General features: G+C 37.3%; 2 protein-coding genes across 10 annotated transcripts in view; both read right to left on the bottom strand.

Moving 5' to 3' along the window:
* Nucleotides 1-20,401, bottom strand: part of LOC131690418 (neurogenic protein mastermind) — a 337,622-nt gene that overhangs the window by 69,930 nt on the left and 247,291 nt on the right. The gene's annotated exons all lie outside the window — the stretch shown is intronic.
* LOC131690422 (uncharacterized) lies at nt 12,036-12,790 on the bottom strand. Its single transcript, XM_058976170.1, has 2 exons — nt 12,637-12,790; nt 12,036-12,578 (listed from the first exon to the last, which is right to left on the bottom strand). Exons 1-2 carry the CDS (start codon nt 12,676-12,678, stop codon nt 12,147-12,149), a joined length of 474 nt encoding a protein of 157 aa, XP_058832153.1. The 5' UTR covers nt 12,679-12,790; the 3' UTR covers nt 12,036-12,146.

Below are 20,401 nucleotides of genomic sequence, written 5' to 3'. Positions count from 1 at the left end.
AAATAGTGTTTTCGAACTAATCAGAAAAAGGCAAGGTTTGCCCTTTTTTGCTATGATTGCTATGCTATGATATAGTGTTGATGTATAATTTTTAATTGCAGCTAGAGCTGGCTGCCCGTTGAAAAGTTATTACTTTTAAAACTATTGTTATTTTACCAAAAATATCCGATAACTTCTAAGTCGCAAGAAAGAGACTAATAATCTCTTCTGGAAAGAAATGTATCTTGATTAGACGAACAACTTTCGGGAATATGTTGATGCTTTATCTACGATATTTAATGAGTTATGTTGAAAAAAAAAGTTGTTAAAGGGTCATTCACAAACGACGGTCAGCAACCTCGAGTGTACTATAAGTTGAGATTTTTTCTCTTCAGTAACGATGTTCGCAAAAGCAAGTTCATTAACATTTCTGAAGACTGCCTCTTGTGTTTCATACTTTGAAAAAAATGTAGCAAATATCTCACTCAAAGGGAGATTAATCACTATAACTATATCAGCAAAATTAAGTTCTTGGATCATCATAAAATACCCTAGAAGACATCATTGCTGATTAACATGCACCAAAGAGTAGTCTTATTAACCTAGCGAGAATATTTCTGATATTAAACATCTCCAACTGTTTCTTTTGTGAGTAAATCATACACACACAACGAAAGGAGCTAACCCATACATACTAAGCTTTCATTTAACAATTGATTTACTAAGTTCAATATTTCGATTTCACTCGCTCGCATCAGCTACTTTTCTTGCGGGACATCACTTGATGTTTGCTAAAGAATACAAAGAGTGTCTCTGTTTTTCACTAAGTTACTGCCGGATTCTGATGAGACGAACTCGAAACGCAAATTGCATTATTAATTTAAATTTAACGTATTTTTGTAAATTTATTGAAGTTGGTTCAAGAGTTTTTGTTTTTGGGCTAGCAGGTATTTTGCGCGTAGTTAATTTGGCTTTTTTTACAAATTTTGAAAACTTATTCTTGTTTTAGAGCTGTACTAAAATTTCAAAATTAATTTGGCCAAGCTTAAAATAAAATAATAAACTGTACATTTGAATCTTTTATATGATCTGGTGTTGTTTCTCAAAACCATTTATGTTTTTGGAAAATAGAAGAAAATATCCGTTCAGCTCAAATCGGCTGTTTTCCAGTGCATGGCTTTTTTTTAAGGCATCTTGAATTCGGATTAAAACAATTGAAAAGATACTATTATTAGAAAGCTTGCGAAATTGGGTTAATTTTAAAATTAAAACAACATGTTATTGAAAATATCTAAGAAATAAAAATCAATTAGAGATTTTTGAGATGAAGTAGTTCAGAAACAACATAGAATTTGAAAAATATAAAAATTTGGAAGATTGAACAAACCTCAAATTTATAAAATTAAACGAAACAAATTCTTTTTTGATTTTTGATGGAACCGTACGAAAACCCAAAGAAGAAAAAATGTTTGCTAGGTTTCCGTCACATTCTGCTACTGGCAGAGAGAATTTGCGTTTTGACGCCGTTTCTTCAGAATTCGACTCTAACGCAGTGCCAGGATGTAGCTAGCACCGAATTGAAGCTAGCTCCAAAGACGCAGACACGATTTGAGTTCCTGGGGAAACACCTAGTCGATCGTAATAACCCCATAGAAAAGATATAAGACTCTAAGACTTTTCAGGTCGTATCCAACGGGGTAAACAGATCGAAATGATGAGTTAAACGAAAGCAATTGTGTGAAAAAAATTCCCTCCGTCGCCAATGCGATAATCATGTGTTCTTCCTCGGATGTCATAATAGCCCGGAAATAGCATTAGGATTTGTGCATTGGGTGAGAGTCCCAAAGGTTGCGAGTTCGAATCCTGTCTCAGGGGGGATTTTTTTCACAAAATTGTTGGTGTAACTCACCATTTGTTTTCCCCATTGTATCCACCAAAGAAGTCCTAAAAAAGAACAGTTTTTTTGCAGTAACATTTCCGAAGAAATTAAATCTTTATCTTTGATGGTTTTATTTGTTATTATTTTTTAATCAAATGAGGCTTCTAAATAATGTTCATCCATGTTATTTTTTTCATTAGAAAATGTTCAATATTGTAGGTTAGATTTCATTGCAATAGACGCAATCTTTGGCAACTTCCGTGCAGGGTTTTTCATGGCGTTCCGCGCGGATACAGAACTGGTACATGCGAATCTGTCCTTGATGAATTCATAGTCTGGTTTTTGAAGTTGTACTTCTATGCGTTTTGAATTGTATAGTCAGGTAAAAAGGAATGGGCCTTTCGATCCACATTCTCACAACAAGAACACCGCTAAGAAAACTAGATACTAAATTGATCCAAATATCAGGTGTAACGGCTTGCATTTTTCCGTATTGCGACGGAATGTCAATCCGTATGGCCTCTATCATCACAGCATCCATATCCAAGGGAATCTTGATTCTAATGCTTCCTTTGCAACTACGCGATTCAGATTGTGCTGCAAAGCTAAACTTTCTGCTTGGGCTACCGTGTTGAATGATATCCGTACCAAATTGCGTAGGTGATGGAACTGAATGAAGGCGATTTCCGTAAACCTAAACCCCATTTTCACCACCTTAGTAAATTTTCTACCGTGCAAATACTTAGCCGAATAGGACAAAATTTGAAGTGCACTACCGAGGCCACGGGCCGGAGCAACACCTGTTCATCAACTTTGCATATTTGTTTTAGAAACTGTGTTGTACTTGTACTACCCATTAAGGTATAAAAGTTACACATGATTTTTTGTGAAAATTGAATTGTTCTGTTGATTAAGACGTGTGACTTATTGGATTTTAGTGTCTAACTAGCGCCAATTTCGTGATGGTTTGGACTTATCTAACAAACATGAAGTCGGTGTTAGTGACGGACGAGGATAATCCAAACCTTCCGCTAAAACGTTTTCATAACGATTCCGATTCTACTGTATCGATTTTGTTGGCTATTTTCGGCAAATTTGAGACTAAGAGAAACGAAAGCAATGAAAATGAAAGACGAATAGGTATTCTAGAGCGAATCAGTTATAAACTTAGAACGGAAAACTAGAACTAGGCAGGCTCATATGGGCATGATCGAAAGGAAATGTGAAGAATTCTTTACCTTCTGCAGAGTAGGAGTTGGGCGTTTCACCCAAGTCTACCGCATGGTCTATGGTAGAACATAACTCATCATCATGTAAACATGTAAAACATGATGATGAGTTATGTTCTACCATAGACCATGCGGTAGACTTGGGTGAAACGCCCAACTCCTACTCTGCAGAAGGCAAAGAATTCTTCACATTTCCTTTCGATCATGCCCATATGAGCCTGCCTAGTTCTAGTTTTCCGTTCTAAGTTTATAACTGATTCGCTCTAGAATACCTATCCGTCTTTCATTTTCATTGCTTTCGTTTCTCTTAGTCTCAAATTTGCCGAAAATAGCCAACAAAATCGATACAGTAGAACCTTGCGGCAATTAAAACATAGTAACAGATTCCGATTCTGGTTAGGTTCTTAAGCGTGCTCTTCAACGTTTCCCTTAATAAGTATTTAACGAAACAGCGCCAATAGCACACTGTCACACGAAGTTTGCTCTTTGACTTACATATATAAATCATTCAGCTTTTCTTTTCAACTATGTTATGCACCTATTTCACGTTAATTCTTAAGTCATCAGGTACACTTGCGCATGGAATGCGCTTCATGCCCTTTGACAGAACTCACTTCCTTATACAAATTCAGCTTCATACAGTAGCGAAGAAACAATCTCAAGTCAAAATTTTAATTTTCACCTCAATCCACCAAAGTCCCACTCTGCCAGGATGCGAAACAAACCCAGCACCCGTTCTCAATTAGATTTTATTGAAGCACAGACTGAGTAAATGACTGAAAATGAGCTCCATGATTATGACGGTGTTGTTCGACCAAGACTGTTGGAGCCGATAGGAGGGGACGGATGGGGACGAGGTAAAGATGAAATTGGCATAAAACCGTCTCTTTTCTGCCGCTCGGTGGCAGCGGCAGCGGTCCGGACAACCAGCAACAGTGTGTAAATATACAAGTACGTACCTGCCGCCTTCCTAGCACCGGGATTGGCGTGTGGGAGAGCTGAAGTGAATAATAATTATTGGAATTTTGAGAAGAAAAATAGATTTTGCGGTGGAAACTGGACTGGTTCCATTGTTCGATGTTCGGTTGCCTCGTAATAATGATTAGGGATAAAATATGTTGCTGGCGAAGTCCAGCGTGGCAATTTTGGGTATAGCTTAGATCACCCTGCGACATCATGGTTTTAAATCGTTTCAGTGTGTGATCGTGGGATGAGGCCATCAATTAAACATTATTCAGCCTAGCAAAGCTAAATCACAAATACCTACTGCCAACTGGGACGACCAGCGTCAAGGAATTATTGATTGTGCTCGGCTATTCTGGAACAATCTCCGAACCAATATGTGTAATGGTTCGGTGTAGTGCTGCATTATTAATAGAACTTTGAAACGGATTTTTTAATCTCCATTCGTCCGATCAACGAAACAGCTCCCCCCCCCTCTCCCCCACCAGCTGGATGAAGTAGAGCCGTGCTCCAATTTCACAAATCTCGGTACACGACGGCGACGGCGACGAATGTGAGGTGTGGTGTTGGCAAGTGAACTGTGACGGGTAGCTGTGATGTAGCTGATGCCATCAGGGAAACATCCGGCGCCGTGAGTATGCAGCAATTCCAACTGATAGTATCAGCTTATTGATTTGCTGGTGCTCCATTCGGGATGCATAACGATCAATTCATATGAAACATTTTAATGGACACAGGAATGAATTAAGTATATCCCACAATGTAACACAAGTTGTTTTTTTTCTTCGCGGATCAGAACAAATTTGTTCAAATGGAAGGATACCCGTATATAGTCGACTATCGCCGCTTTTTTGAGCATTATTTTATATGAACGGAACCATGCGCCATTTTTAATATTTTACTAGAATAAAATAAATATCATTTGCAAATCATGCTTGACCATGATAGGAATTAAAGACGTCATCGCCCAGTAGCAGAAGGGGGAATCCATAAAATTTTGTGAGTTCAGAGGGAAATTTAAAAATAGGATATCATTTGAGAAAACAGAGAAACCAGAAATCAAATGAGAAAAACCAAGACTAACCTTTGGAAAGGGTTACAAAACCGACACTGTTAAATTATTCTTTTTTAGTTCCAAGACATAACCTCATAGCTATTTGTTATTACTTCATATAATGTTCCATAAGGGGAGTTTTCCAGTGCAAAAATGTTGTAAATTGATTAGCTTCTTTTTGGTCAGAAAAAGATGGTGAGTTAATTTAAAGTGATTATGTGAAAAAATCACCCCAGAGGCAGTATTCGAACTTGCAACCCTTGGTACTCCGGCAGAATGCACAATCCATTGTGGTATGATGACATCCTAGAAAGAACACATGCTTATCACATGGGTGACAGTGACCGTACCCTGCCTCTAAAACGAGATCTGACACAATCGCAGCTGCCATTTAATATACTTAATTTCCCCGCTAGATACCAAGGCCCGGGTTTTTATGTAGCACCAACTAATACCCATCGCGCGTTGCTGCGACGTTCAACGAAATAGGAGGAAAACACAATTTGTTCCGAAGCGCCATTTGGTGGGCAGAAAATCCCCTACCAATAGCACACAAACACGCTCCATAACAAATTTTTAAAGCAATCGGTTAAGCCGTTTGGGAGTCCATAAATCATATACATATATATAAACATTGACTTTTACATATATAGATAATTTATGCAGTTTAAGATTTAAATAGCATAGATTTTGGATAGCATAAGGGTTTGTGAATTGGGTCGGTGTCCTTCCCAAGGGTTGCAGGTTTGAATCCTGCCTCTGTTGGGATTTTTTTGCTTTCGTTTAACTTACCACTTCTGTTTTCCCCTTGGATACCACCAAAAAAGTTTTAAATAAGGTATTGGCCTTTACGTCAGAATCATTGAATCATTAATTTATTTCGAACGGCGGGTTCCCTCCCACCATACCATTAGCTCTCTCATCCATTGAAGTCCGATACGCCTTTTTGTAAAGATAATCTTGGTTCAAGAAGGTCTCTCTCTCTTTCTTTCACAGTCTGCTTCTATCTCCCGAACACATCACGGTCAAGAAAAGCTCGTACAGCAAATGGAAGAAATTACAGTTAAACTTTCGTGTTATGCAATTATGCAATAGAAAACTAATGGGAAGTGCCGTGGTTCTTGTTCAGAAAGCAAGAATTGTATTGACGGGGTGAGCGTAGCGTAGTTGGTAAATCAGCGCAGCGCACCTGGGTTCAAGTCTCGACCCCGCACATAGGGTTACAATTTTTCATAGGAAATTTTGCTAACCCGAAGAGGCGAATGACTTTATGGTAACCTCTATAATTGAAATAAAAAAATTGTTTTGACCGTGACCATTTCAGTGATAATGAGGAAATTTATTCGTGGCGTAACCGTACGGTCACTGTGAACTTCTGGGGTTGCAAATTCCTTTTGATTCAATTTCACCATATACGCAATTGCATACTGATAGGTTTAAGAATGTCGGCTTAGTGGAACAATTCGTTACCTGTAATAAAATAAAATAATAAGGCTTAAGATCCTTGTTTATCATGAAGATATCGCAATCGACGTTCTATATGACTATATGATCTGTCTCCAAATACACGCAGTTGCATTATTCGCAACTTCATGACGCATTACGGAAAAGTGATCACCATTAGAGAGAATAAATGGAGCAATTTCTTCTCAGGTATTGGCAACGGTGTGCGAATAGAACACTATTCCTTTCTTCGTAACCCTGCAACTGGCTCTACCCGTTATCAGATTACGCTGTGCACTTATGATAGGCAGTCTCCTGTGTGTCAGTGCAATTTACAATATTCACAATAAGGAAAATCCAGCGAGGGATTATCTAAGAAAAAAGCAGCTTGACGCCATTTTGAATTCCAAGCTGGCGACTTCCGGTTTAGTGAAATTCTCAACAACCCATGCAATATGAGTATTGTCGGAATGGTCTTGACGAGTACCAGAAATTAATTTTTGGCGCCATTTTGAAATCCATGATGGCGATTTCCGGTTTACTGCAATTCACTGTAACCCAATCAATATGGGTATTTCTGGTCCACCGAAACTCCCGCATGAAAAATCTGGGCAATCATCCAAAACATCCTCGAATATAAGATCTAATCATAAACCAGCGATACGCAAAATATTTTTATGTGTTCATCCAGAAGAGTGCAGTGAGAATGGAAGTGAGAGAATAAAGACACGTACGAGGTGTGAGTTGGGGGTTTGAATTGATTCAAAATAAACACATTGCTTAAATTCAAGCAAATTCAACTGCTTAATTAAAACTGTTTGTACTACAACGTCAACTTCCAAAAATACCCATATTGATTGGGTTATAGCGAATTTCGCTACATCGGAAATCGCCATCTTGGATTTCAAAATGGCGTCAAAAATCAATTTTTGGAACCTACTCTTCAACCATTCCGAAAATATCCATATTGATTGGGTTATAGCGAATTTCGCTAAACCGGTAGTCGTCATCTTGGATTTTAAATTGGCGTCAAAAATCAATTTCTGGCACCTACTTGTCCAGACCAATCCGAAAGTACCCATATTGATTGAGTTACAGCGAATTTTGCTAAACCGGAGGTGGATTTCAAAATGGCGTCAAAAATCAATTTCTTGCACCTACTCGTCAAGTCCATTCCGAAAATACCCATTTTGATTGCGTTATAGCGAATTTCGCTAAACCGGAAGTCGCTATCTTGTATTTCAAAATGGCGTCAAAAATTTCTGGCATCTGCTCTTCAAGACCATTCCAAAAAATCCATTTTGTTGCGGTGCGGGCCATAAAGAGTCTTCTAGACGCGTCTCTTCATCTTCTAAGTCTTTTGCATTCAGAAGGACTTAGAATATTTTTTTGCAAAAACCGTGTTAATTGCGAAATCCGCGCAAAATAAAAACTGAAAAAATTCTTCTAAGTTCTTTACATTTAAAAGGATTTAGAAATGTTTTTCAGAAAAAAAAGTCTTTTGCATTCAAAAGGACTTGAATATTTTTGCAAAAACCACGGTAATTGGGAAATCCGCGTAAAAAACCGCGTTAATTGGAAAATCCCGCCTAAAAAAATCGCACAAAAAACGCGTAAAAACCTGATTGTACATCTATTAAGGCAAAGATACTTTTTTGCGACGGTTTTAAAATCTAGGGGTATGATAAGTCACTGTATTCGAGGTTAAACAAAACGATGTACAAGCCTAGAAAGCCAGCAGTTCTACTTTTATTTGAAGAGTACTGCAGATATTTTAGAAATTAATAACATGAATAATAAATGATATTTATTGGTGAAGTGGCAAATGATGTGAAAAATCATGAAATCATGTAGGGAAATACTTGCTAATCTCTTCTTAGGTGTCTTCGTCGTCGCCAGAGTGTGGAATAGAAGTTGTACATTCCATTACCACGTTTGCGTTTCAAAGCAGTTTTTTTGATTTTTTTTGATCAATTTTCCTTCATTTTTCGTCTGTTTCTGCCACTGGAAATTTTTTTATAGCTTCGGCGGTTTTTTAGCTGTAGCTGCTTGCTCAGCTTGTAAAGACTCCAGCATCACTGTAACAGTGAGAAGTGCAGCTTTACATCGCTTTCAGTCTCGATTCGATGGTTTGTGCAGTGGAGCAGTGGCTGAAAGTTTTCAATTGAAATTAATTGCTTGACCTATCGTGCCCCCAAACGTATGCTTCAAGTTGATATTCGAAATATCGAAAAACCAACACAATACATGTGTTCAATTTTTACGTAAGAAAAATTCACTTGACATTTTTTTTACATTGATTTTGTGTACTGTACTAAGGATGAAAGACAATGCGACACCGTAACTAATACAGCTGATTCTCGGTAACAGCCGAAATGACAGTCGTCAACGATGTTCTCTACCGTGTATCTAATTTACACAACATGAGTGACCTACCGACTGTCGCGCTACGCATAATTGTCCCAAGTATATAGGGAATCCCACAAAACATGGGACAATATGCTTATAACGGCAGTGCCCTATACCTATTGTACCCCCATACATATTTGACCCCATTCTACCCTGCTATTTTTGTTAAATTACTCTACTGTTGATGATTGCTTAGATTTTAATGGGATTTTGGTTGATTATACTGCAGGGGAAAATATTAGGGGAAACTGGGCCAATTCGGACCTAGTAAGGGTTTATGAGCTATAGAACTGGAACGTGTCAACCGGTTCACAAATAAATATTTTTCCTGAAAGCCTGACCAATTTCGCACATGCTTATTGTAATGCGACTTTTTCCGATCTTTTACCGCATTGTGTATACACGGTTCTGCGCAAAAGTACATGAAAGGTCCGAATTACCCCAACCCCGTTCCAATTCGGACCACACATTTCTTATCGATTTTTTGCAATGGAAATGAAATCCTATTTCGATCTAAGTTATTCCTATTTGATTTTCACTAAACTTCGAATTGTGAAAAGAAAAGTTTTTGTTGATATATAAAACTTTGTAGTAAATATACAATAAAAAATACCTAAGAGCTGGGCCAAATTACCTAAAAAGAGGTTATGAGCTATAACACCGAAATCTGTCAACCGATTTGCGAAAACTTATGTTTTCCTAAAAGCTCGACCGACTGCGTACACTTTCCTCTCAAAGGGATTTTTCACGATCGCGTATCAGATCGTATATACGGCAAAAGGTCCGAATTGGACCAACGAATGTTCTAATGTTCAGGTCATACACAGAAACGAAAACGAAAACAGTTGATAGTCTCGCCCAAAACAAGATATTAAATAAAACATATTATCCGGTAGATCCAAAATCACGATGCATTTGACTTAATATATTGTTATTGCCAACAAAGATCTTGTTTTTTGGCTTGCACATTTTTCAAAAAAGCGCTCCAAAACAACATTCGTCCCTAGCGCACGCACACGAAAACTATGAACCGCAAAATTTTTTGAGATAAAACAGAGCTACATAACAGCCATGAAAATGATATATACGCTTTTCATATTACCGTAGCTGAGAAACAGCTGGGGGTCCGAATTGGCCAGCGGTCTGAATTGGGCCACTTCCCCCTAAATTTTATTATTATTAATTATCTATGCTACATTCCAGATCAATTCACTACAGGTTTAATACGAATGTTAAGGAGTTATATTCAAAGTTGGGGCTCAAAAAATAAAAAAAAAATTATTTCAGTTTCTGCAAGTACACAAAAAATCGACTATATCCCTGGCAAGTTTTATCGGAGCACTGAATTTCAAATTGCAGCCGTTTGCAGCACGCCAATTCAATCCATAGGAATGTGATGGAATAACTTGGAACGATTTTTTATTCAATTATGCCTAACGTCCACTATGCCTAACGTCCATTATGTCTAACGACGCGCACTCCGGTCAAACGGCATTCGGTCAAATGGATTTCGACCAATTGACCTGGAAGTACTAGCCAGGAAGCATTGAAAATGTCCAAAACTTTTGATTTTCAACTGCCAACTACTTTCCCTTCAATATAAAATTCTCACAAAAAGTTGAAACATTTGTCACCTCGACTCGTTGAAACCCCTCTGCAAATTTAATGTTAGAAAAAAGATAATGATCATTCATATATGAAAAATCGCATCGCAATCATGGCTGATAATATTACCTTGAGATTTTTTCCGAAGTGTTTCCTACAGTTAAAATCATGCCGTGATCACCCGCTCGGTTTTCAACCACAGATCCAAATCATCATTGACCCCTCCCCTAACAATTTTGCTGAAGACACCACCCTACTAAATTGCTATAATTTTTAGATACTGAAACAAACAAAAAAGGCATGCTCACTAGCGCCTCCTAGTGAGTTATATTCAATTTAATCATTGCATTATCCAACAGCCATTGTCGCCCTCAGCAACTTTCGAAATAAAACATCACCTAACATATACTGGAAGTTTTATTCTTCCTAGCGCCGCCGCCTAGTGGCTGAATTCTCCAATTATCTATGCGCTGTCGGCCAACACTCGACCCGCCGCTGTTGAATATTGTCGAAGACACCGTTTCTAAATTATCATAATCTTAAGATACAGAATGTGAAAAATAGTACATGCTCACTAGACCAGCCTGGCGGACCTATTTCAATTTGATTTCGCCATAGTCGCGTAGCCCTTAACCTCCTCTAGAACGAAAACACCATCTTTATAAGTTATTAGACTTTTGAGATTTATTTAGATGTAAGCTGGTACGTTCGTTAGCGCCACTTCGTGAGAGTATCCCAAACTAATCTTTTACCATCTGGTAGTCTTTGATTTCTGGAAGAACTTTACTGAAGACGGTACTCTTCTAAATAAACGCGTTATTGACATAAAGAATGATTTTAACATAAGTTGAACATTTGCATTTGCACTAACGCTGCCTGGTGAGACAATGCCGAGTTATTATTTCCACCATCCAGAATCTTTCTGGAAAAATCTTTCTGTTACATCATCTTTCAAAATGTTTTGATATATTTCATGTTAAACCCAGTCAATGAGAGTCCCATTCACGTCGAGAGGTTGGATTTATTTACTCTTTTAAAGCACAACCTGGCGGCAGTTTTCAACTAATTGAACATCCAATTATTCTAAGTAAGCTCCACAACTTTGCCAACCGAAATATGTCGCTAAATGTTATCGCAGACAAATATTCGACCATAGCCCCATTTAGTCAAAATTCCATAAGCTATGGGATTCCTAACAGGCGGGTATCGCGTAGGAGGAATCTGCGTAGTTGGAATCCGCGTAGTAAGCGACCGTAAAACTATACCAATTTTAATATTCGTCTATGTTCGTCTATGTCTATGATCCAGAAAAATAACAGAGAAACTGGTAAAATTTCACATTTAGTCCGACCCTTAAAAAATAAATACTGACAACAGTTCTATAGCTTCACCGTCTTCCGAATTATGTTCAAGCCCAGACTGGATTTAATGATAACGATTATCACTTAGAAAATTACTGTAAAACAACCGTATGTTAAGTTTCACAATGAGCATCTCTCCTTTTATTTCGAACAAACCCACAAATAGTCATAAAAACTTCAATCACCACTTAGGCACTTAGGTTCATAAAAACTTCAATCACCACTTAGGCATCTGCGGCGGCGCCGTCCGTGGCAGCCTCCTGCTGCCCCTTCTTCCGATCCAGGTACTGCTTGCGAATACACCAAATTGGTTTCCACGCCTTCCGGCAGTAGCACGTTTCCTCTGCGTCTCCCTCCTTAGGCTCCAGACAGGTTTTGGCCTGTTCCGTAAATTCCTGCTCGGTTAATCCATCCCCACTGTTTTCGTACATCTTGGCCAAATTGACACCGGTTTCATCGTCGTACGTTCCGTGCAGGATGGACACACAGCGGATGAAGCAGAACGTGTCGTGCTTTTCGGTGTACTCCGACTGCAGGTACTGCTCCAAATCTTCCGCCGGTGTGCGTAGCAGTTTCCCGCAGATCTGCTTGTATTCGGAGAATTTGGATTTCGGCGGAGTTGGTGTCGCTTCGATCACTGTCGCACCGATAGCGATCTGAATAGAACAGTTGTTGAATAGTTTGCTTAATATTTTGTTTAAAAACACAACTTACAATTAGTACTGCGACAAGGAACGATCCAGTGAAGGCTGCCATTTTGAACTGATACAGCGTCCTGCCTTGGGCGAACTTTTCCGACACTATGCGTTCAATAACCGATCGGAGACTTGCATTTATAGTGTAGTGCCGATCGTCGCATAAGTCAGCTCGGGTCAAAATGATTACACCACAATTCTTATCACTAGGATGCAAATAGTATAAACAAGAATAGAAAGTTAGGCCGAAACTTCCATCTGGTGGAAACACGTGCAATCGTGCTCGGTACGACTCGTTCGTTTGCAACTCATAAACTGTAACTAGTTTCTCAGACAATCATCTTTGGACATTTTCATATATTTCTACATCATATTTACACACTAAACTAAGAACAAATCACTCCTGCTCCTCCTCGTCCTTCTTCATAACCTCTAGAAACTCCTGCTCGAAACACTGATAGGTCTGGAATGCCTTCTCCAGGCACTTCATCTGTTCCTCGCTGAACTCCTTGGAACTGTCCGCTCCCAACAGTAGCGTCCTAATGTTGTCCAAATCCCGAGTCCCATCTCGGTGTCGAAAAGCTGCATCTTTTCTCCGATGCATTTGATCATGCAGCGTGTGGTTTGCTTCTCCGGTGGAAACTGAAACTCTAGGAAGGACTTTTCCAACTCATCACTGACCGGCATTGTTTGCTTGTATTCCGCTACCAGGCATCTTTGCAGTGAATTTTTGTTTCAAATTTTGAATGCCTCCAAAATCGATTTTTATGGCTTTTTAGGACTTTTCTTTCGAAGATCAAACTGTTCATGTACACCACAATACAATTTTCTTCAACTTTTTATATAACCCCTTAGGTACAAGAGATGCATTTTCTTAAAAGTGTAGTACCAGGAGTTGTAAACCGATACTACTTTATTTCCTCCCATATCAACAAATTTTAATATTTCCTGAAGATATTCTCACAGAGTCCAATTGATCTACTGTAATGTTATCCTTGAGTGAAAAATACTATTTAGATTACCTGGAAAAATCTGGCAAAATCAAAAAATCTGGCAAAACGTTTGGCTCAAGCGAATGTCTGTGAAAAATCTGGAAGATTCCAGATTAATCTGGAATATTGGCAACACTGACCACATCCCCAGTCAACCCCTTCATGTCCATGTTCTTTGTGGACAACAACCTTTTACAAACAGCTATAACTTTTGATTCCGGCAAGATTTGCTCACAAAAACAAGTAAGGCTCATTAATGTGACTTTTGCCTTTAATTCGAGCATTAACAGTTACAAGGATCTGAGCTCTAGAACTGAAGTTACTGCAATTAGTCTTATTGGATTCGGATGGAGCAGTGCTGCCAGGGACAGTTTACGTTGACGACGGAAAATGAATTTTTCATATAAACTCAGGTTTTTTTACGCGGTTTTTTGCGCAGTATTTTTTTACGCGGCTTTTTTACGCGGATTTTGAAATTTACGCGGGGGACACGCACCGCGTAAAAAAACTGCGCAAAAAAACGCGTTGATTGGAAAATCCGCGTAAAAAAACGCGTTAATTGGAAAATCCGCGCAAAAAAAACGCGTTAATTCGAAAATCCGCGTTAAAAAAAAACTCTCAGCGAAAGACTTAGACTATTTTTGGAAGTTTTTTTTGCACGGATTTCGCAATTAACACGTATTTTGCAAAAAATATTCTAAGTCCTTTTGAATGCAAACGACTTAGAAGATTTTCGGAAATATGGAAGAGACGGGTCTGCAAGACTTCTTATGGCCCACACCCCAACAATATGGATATTTTCGGAATGGAGTTGAAGAGTACGTGCCAGAAATTGATTTTGACGCCTTTTTGAAATCCAAGATGGCGACTTCCGGTTTAGCGAAATTCGCTATAACTCAATCAATATGCATATTTTCTGAATGGTCTTGACGAGTGGATGTCAGAAATTGATTTTTGACGCCATTTTGAAATCAAAGATGGCGACTTCCGGTTTAGCGAAATCCGCTATAACCAAATCAATATGGATATATTCGGAATGGTCTTTAAGAGTAGGTGTCAGAAATTGATTTTCGACGCCATTTTGAAATCAAAGATGGCGACTTCCGGTTTAGCGAAATTCGTTATAACTCAATCAATACGGATATTTTCGGAATGGTCTTGACGTGTAGGTGCCAGAAATAAATAAATCTGCCTTTTCCCCGCAAGGTTTTCCATGAAAAATTGATTTTTGTCGCCATTTTCAAATCCCAGATGGCAACTTCCGGTTTAGAGAAATTCGCTATAATCCAATCAATATGGGTATTTTCGGAATGGTCTTGAAGAGTAAGTGCCAGAAATTGATTTTTGACGCCATTTTGAAATCAAAGATGGCGACTGCCGGTTTAGCGAAATTCGCTATAACCAAATCAATATGGGTATGTCGTGGCGCAACGTACGTCGTGGACGCTCCCCTTTTAATATCATCGCAATTGACAGTCAGCTCTTTACTCACATCTAGGTAATATTAAATATGTACGTTAGTGTAAGTAGACGGTGCAATACTTGACAGTGTCTTGTATCCGTTAAAATGTAAATGTTCCTTACAAATAACCATTGTACTCTAAGTTCGACCACCGCCATGCGCGGTTGGTTTGTTTCGGTCGTAAATAAATCGATTTTACCAAGAAAATATGTCGAGTTAATTACGCGACGTGTCCTTGAGCCGCCAAGAATTATACGTATGTTTCGCTATTCTTCGTCGTTTCTACAGCCCAAAGAAGAACAAATGAGTGTCGACTGGTAAACCTACAATCATGCCTGAACCAACTAAAACACAACGTAGGACCTATCACTGGCGCGATCAGGTTATTTTCGGAATGGTCTTGAAGAGTAGGTGTCAGAAATTGATTTTTGACGCCATTTTGAAATTAAAGAAGGCGACTTCCGGTTTAGCGAAATTCGTTATAACTCAATCAATATGGATATTTTCGGAATGATCTTGACGAGTAGGTGCCATAAATAAATAAATCTGCACCTTCCCCGCAAGGTTTTCCATGAAAAATTGATTTTTGGCACCATTCTCAAATCCCAGATGGCGACTTCCGGCTTCGCGAGATTCTCTACAGCTCAATCAACATGAATATTTTCGGAATGGGCTTCAAGAGTAGGTGCCAGAAATTGATTTTTGACGCCATTTTGAAATCAAAGATGGCGACTTCCGGTTTAGCGAAATTCGCTACAAATCAACATGAATATTTTCGAAATGGTTTTAACGAGTAGCAGACAAACGTCGATGTTTGGCGTCATTTTGAAATTCTAGATGGCGACTTCCGCTATTTCGAAATTCCCGCATGAAAAATCTGGGCAATCATCTAAATCACCCTCAAATATAAGATCTAATCATAAACCAGCAAAATGCAAAATATTTTTATGTGTTCATCCAGAAGAGTGCGGTGAGAATGGAAGAGAGAGAAGAAAGAGACATACGTGGTGTGAGTTGGGGGTTTGAATTTATTCAAATTAAACATATTGCTTAAAGTAAATTCAACTGTTCAATTAAAACAACTTCCAAAAATACCCATATTGATTGGGTTATAACGAATTTCGCTAAGTTGGAAATTGCTAACTTGGATTTAAAAAATGGCGTCAAAAATCAATTTTTGGAACCTCAGATCATTCCAAAAATACTCATATTGACTGGGTTATAGTGAATGTGGCTAACTCGGAAGTCGCCATCTTGAAATTCAAAATGGCGTCAAACATCGATCTTTGTCTCCTACTCATCAAGTCCATTCCGAAAATACCCATATTGATTGGGTTATAGCGAATTTCGCTAAACCGGAAGTCGTCATCTTGGATTTTGAAATAACGTCAAAAATCAATTTCTGGCAGCTATTCTTCAAGACCATTCCTAAAATACCCATATTGATTGGGTTATAGCGATTTCACTAGACCGGAAGTCGCCATCATTGATTTCAAAATGTCGTCAAAAATCAATTTCTGGCACCTACTCTTCAAGACCATTCCGAAAATACCCACATTGATTGGGTTATAGCGAATTTCGCTAAACCGGAAGTCGCCATCTTTGATTTCAAATCTTTTGCATTCAAAAGGACTTATATTTTGGAAAACCGTGTTAATTGCGAAATGCGCGCAAAATAAAAACTTCCAAAATTCTTCTAAGTTCTTTGCATTTAAAAGGACTTAGATTTTTTCGGAAAAAGTTCAAATCTTTTGCATTCAAAAGAACTTAGAATTTTTTTTGCAAAAGCCGCGGTTATTGGAAAATCCGCGTAAAAAACCGCGCAAAAAACGCGTGAAAAAACCTGGGTGTACTGTAATTATTCTTAGAGGCAATCGTCACATTTTATTGTGTATTGGAAGGTAAAAATTGAGCAGCTTCTAGCATTACGAGGTAAGCATCTATCTTTATGAAAATAGGCTTTTCGTGTTTCTTGACCCCACCGTTTTCAAGTAGAAATAGTTTTGAAACCCTACATGCACTAGAAAAAAGTTGGGCATGAAAGGGTTAACCGTGTAGTAGAAGATGTAACTGTACTTGTTATTTGATATTTGATGATTTAAATTTGATATTCGATATTTGATATTAGGTAACTGACATTTGACATTAGTTTTTTATTATTTATTATTTATTGTTTATTATTTATTATTTATTATTTATTATTTATTATTTATTATTTATTATTTATGATTTATGATTTATGATTTATGATTTATGATTTATGATTTATGATTTATGATTTATGATTTATGATTTATGATTTATGATTTATGATTTATGATTTATGATTTATGATTTATGATTTATGATTTATGATTTATGATTTATGATTTATGATTTATGATTTATGATTTATGATTTATGATTTATGATTTATGATTTATGATTTTTAATTATGATTTATTATTAATTATTAATTATTAATTATTTATTATTTATTATTTATTATTTATTATTTATTATTTATTATTTATTATTTATTATTTATTATTTATTATTTATTATTTATTATTTATTATTTATTATTTATTATTTATTATTTATTATTTATTATTTATTATTTATTATTTATTATTTATTATTTATTATTTATTATTTATTATTTATTATTTATTATTTATTATTTATTATTTATTATTTATTATTTATTATTTATTATTTATTATTTATTATTTATTATTTATTATTTATTATTTATTATTTATTATTTATTATTTATTATTTATTATTTATTATTTTTTATTTATTATTTATTATTTATTATTTATTATTTATTATTTATTATTCATTATTTATTATTTATTATTTATAATTTATTATTTATTATTTATTATGTATTATTTAATATTTAATATTTAGGGGAACCCGGGGCTATTAGATGTGAGAAAGTTTACCGGTCAAAGGTCCTAATTGTTAGTTTAAAACCTCAACTACATTTTGAAGCCATAAAAGATTCATTTTCACCACTCAATGGCAGCGCTAGGCGACGATTTGCAAACCTCTACGTTTTTCCATCCTTTTACAATGTAGGGGTAATTCGGACCTCCCTACGGGGCAATTCAGACCGTGATTTTTCCTTAATTTTTTTTGCAATGGAATTATGTTTACTTATAAAATATTTATAAGAGAGAGTCCTTAAGAAGCAAAAAAAATCCTTTACAAAAACTTAATCTGGTATGTCACAGCTGTCGATTGGCGACCCATGTATTTTCTTTGCTGTGGCGTGTGAAATGGTGTGCGCAGCCGCAAGCCGCTGAACGGTGGTTGGCGGAATAGGGGGTCCGAATAGACCCGTACGCTCATTTCGCACAAATGTGGTGAGCGTCTCGAAAATATTTGTGTTTTCACCCAAACAAAAATCATTCCATAAAATAGGAGCCTCAAGCTTTCCAAAACACTTACCATATATTTTTTCACTTGTATTTGTTGCTTTAATCACGGTTTTCCCATTATAATAATTTTTGTTGCGAGAATGGTAAAAAACGAAACACGTTGTATCTCCTTTCTACAAAGACCAAAGAATTAAATTCAGCTCTCAAAATTAATGTTTCAGAACAGCGGTTCCACGAATATGTACGATAGTCAGAAAGTTTTGATATTTTCTGAGAAACCGAGGGGATCGGAATTACCCCTACTGTCTTAATAGCCCCGGGTTGTCCTAATATGTAATATTTAATTGCGACACCTTTAAATGAACGGTTCAATTATAAGAGTCAGCGTACCCTTGCACAGTAGTATAAAACAATATACGGAATTTAACAGACATACAATCTGTCTACCATCGAGCAGTACACAAATTCAAGAAATGCGAGGAGGAGATCGATAATAGCGGTGATTGAATTATTTTTTCCAAGCATTTGCAACGGTGTTCGGTGGAAACATGACATTTCTATGCTCAGACAACGCTTTGCATCTATGACAATCAGATTACCAGGTGCCAATTCTACTTTAATTGAACACAAAAAAAAATCTGCGTAGAAACCTCAAAGAAAATAAAACATGAAATCAGCAAAACAAATTCCCAGCCTTCAACGTCTTTAGTTAAATCACAGACTATTATGCAACAACCAAGGAGAATAATGAACAATCAACGACTCCATCCAGTGAGTTTGTAACAACGACCAGCACTTACAAAAAATAAATAGAAAACAAGGATGACAGATTAATGACCATAATCATCAAATCTCAAAAATAAATAATAATAATCAACCATGATATTCACGATAACAGCGAAAGCGATAATCAAGAAGGCAGATTGAATGATCATCAGGCGTTGGCAGATGACGCCGTAAGTGCTGCACCCGCACGAAAAAAAATCTGTTCGCGTACTAGTAAATTGCGTACTTGGAATTCGGATGTGGCACAATGAATATACTGTCCATTTTTGATTTGTGGTAAATATATATACAACCCACTGCTCAGTTAAGCCTACACATCGAGCTGTGTGCAATGACCAAATTATGAAAAAAACATGATAGATTTCAACTCCCAATACCTAATTTGCAAATTACCGAGGAATATTATAATGATTTAGCTTCTTCTGAATTACACACTCCCAGTGGTGTTAAAACAAACCCTATTTCTGCAAAGAGATTCCTAGCCATGCACCCACCGATAGGCAGAACACCACGTTTGCGAAAGACAAAAAGACACGATCCAGAAATATTTTCACCCCGAACATAAATCGACAAACCGATCCGAAGCAGCTTTGACTGGATTCTCTCGGTGCTTATTCCGATGAAATAGGCTTCTGCAAGCAGCAAAAGTTTCTGCTTCTGGAATGTAGGTAGATAGGTAGAAGTGACCCAACGCCGCATCGTTCCAGATATGGAGCCTAGCAGAAGGTATGTACTACCGGGTGGTGCCGGGGCAAGGGTAAATTTGTGTTGAGAGAGTACGGGAAGTTTTAATGGATTCCGAGACCCTTATATTTCACGTTTATTGCCCGAGCCGTCCGTGTGCGCGTCCTAACCATTTGCTAATATGCCATCGCCGGAGAATGAGTGTTAACGAGAGAGGGAGAGTGACAGAATAGAGGTGAGAGATAGAGAAAGAGAGAGATAGAAAGAGCGGTAATGAGAGTTAGTCACATTTTCCGGTTTCTGGATGAGCCCGGTATCGATCCAAGCGGATAGTTGAACGAACGGTTTGTGCTGGTGGAGTTCATTCGATTCTCTTCAGTCGAATTAAAACCTACGACTGAGTAATTATTAGATAAAAACCTCTCTGTATTAGAAAGGCAAAACAAAGTTCTGCATACATAAGCCGTAATGATAACTTTAGTTTTGAAA

This window comes from Topomyia yanbarensis, chromosome 3 (genome assembly GCF_030247195.1).
Source record: "Topomyia yanbarensis strain Yona2022 chromosome 3, ASM3024719v1, whole genome shotgun sequence".
Taxonomy (NCBI): Eukaryota; Metazoa; Arthropoda; class Insecta; order Diptera; family Culicidae; genus Topomyia; species Topomyia yanbarensis.
This window is presented reverse-complemented; position numbering and strand designations above follow the sequence as displayed.

Bases quoted from the DNA above. Each gene is read 5' to 3' on its own strand.
- LOC131690422 (XM_058976170.1), bottom strand. From the start codon at position 12,678: ATGGCAGCCTTCACTGGATCGTTCCTTGTCGCAGTACTAATT. The intron at 12,579-12,636 runs GTAAGTTGTGTT...TGTTCTATTCAG, and splicing joins TCCTTGTCGCAGTACTAATT to ATCGCTATCGGTGCGACAGT.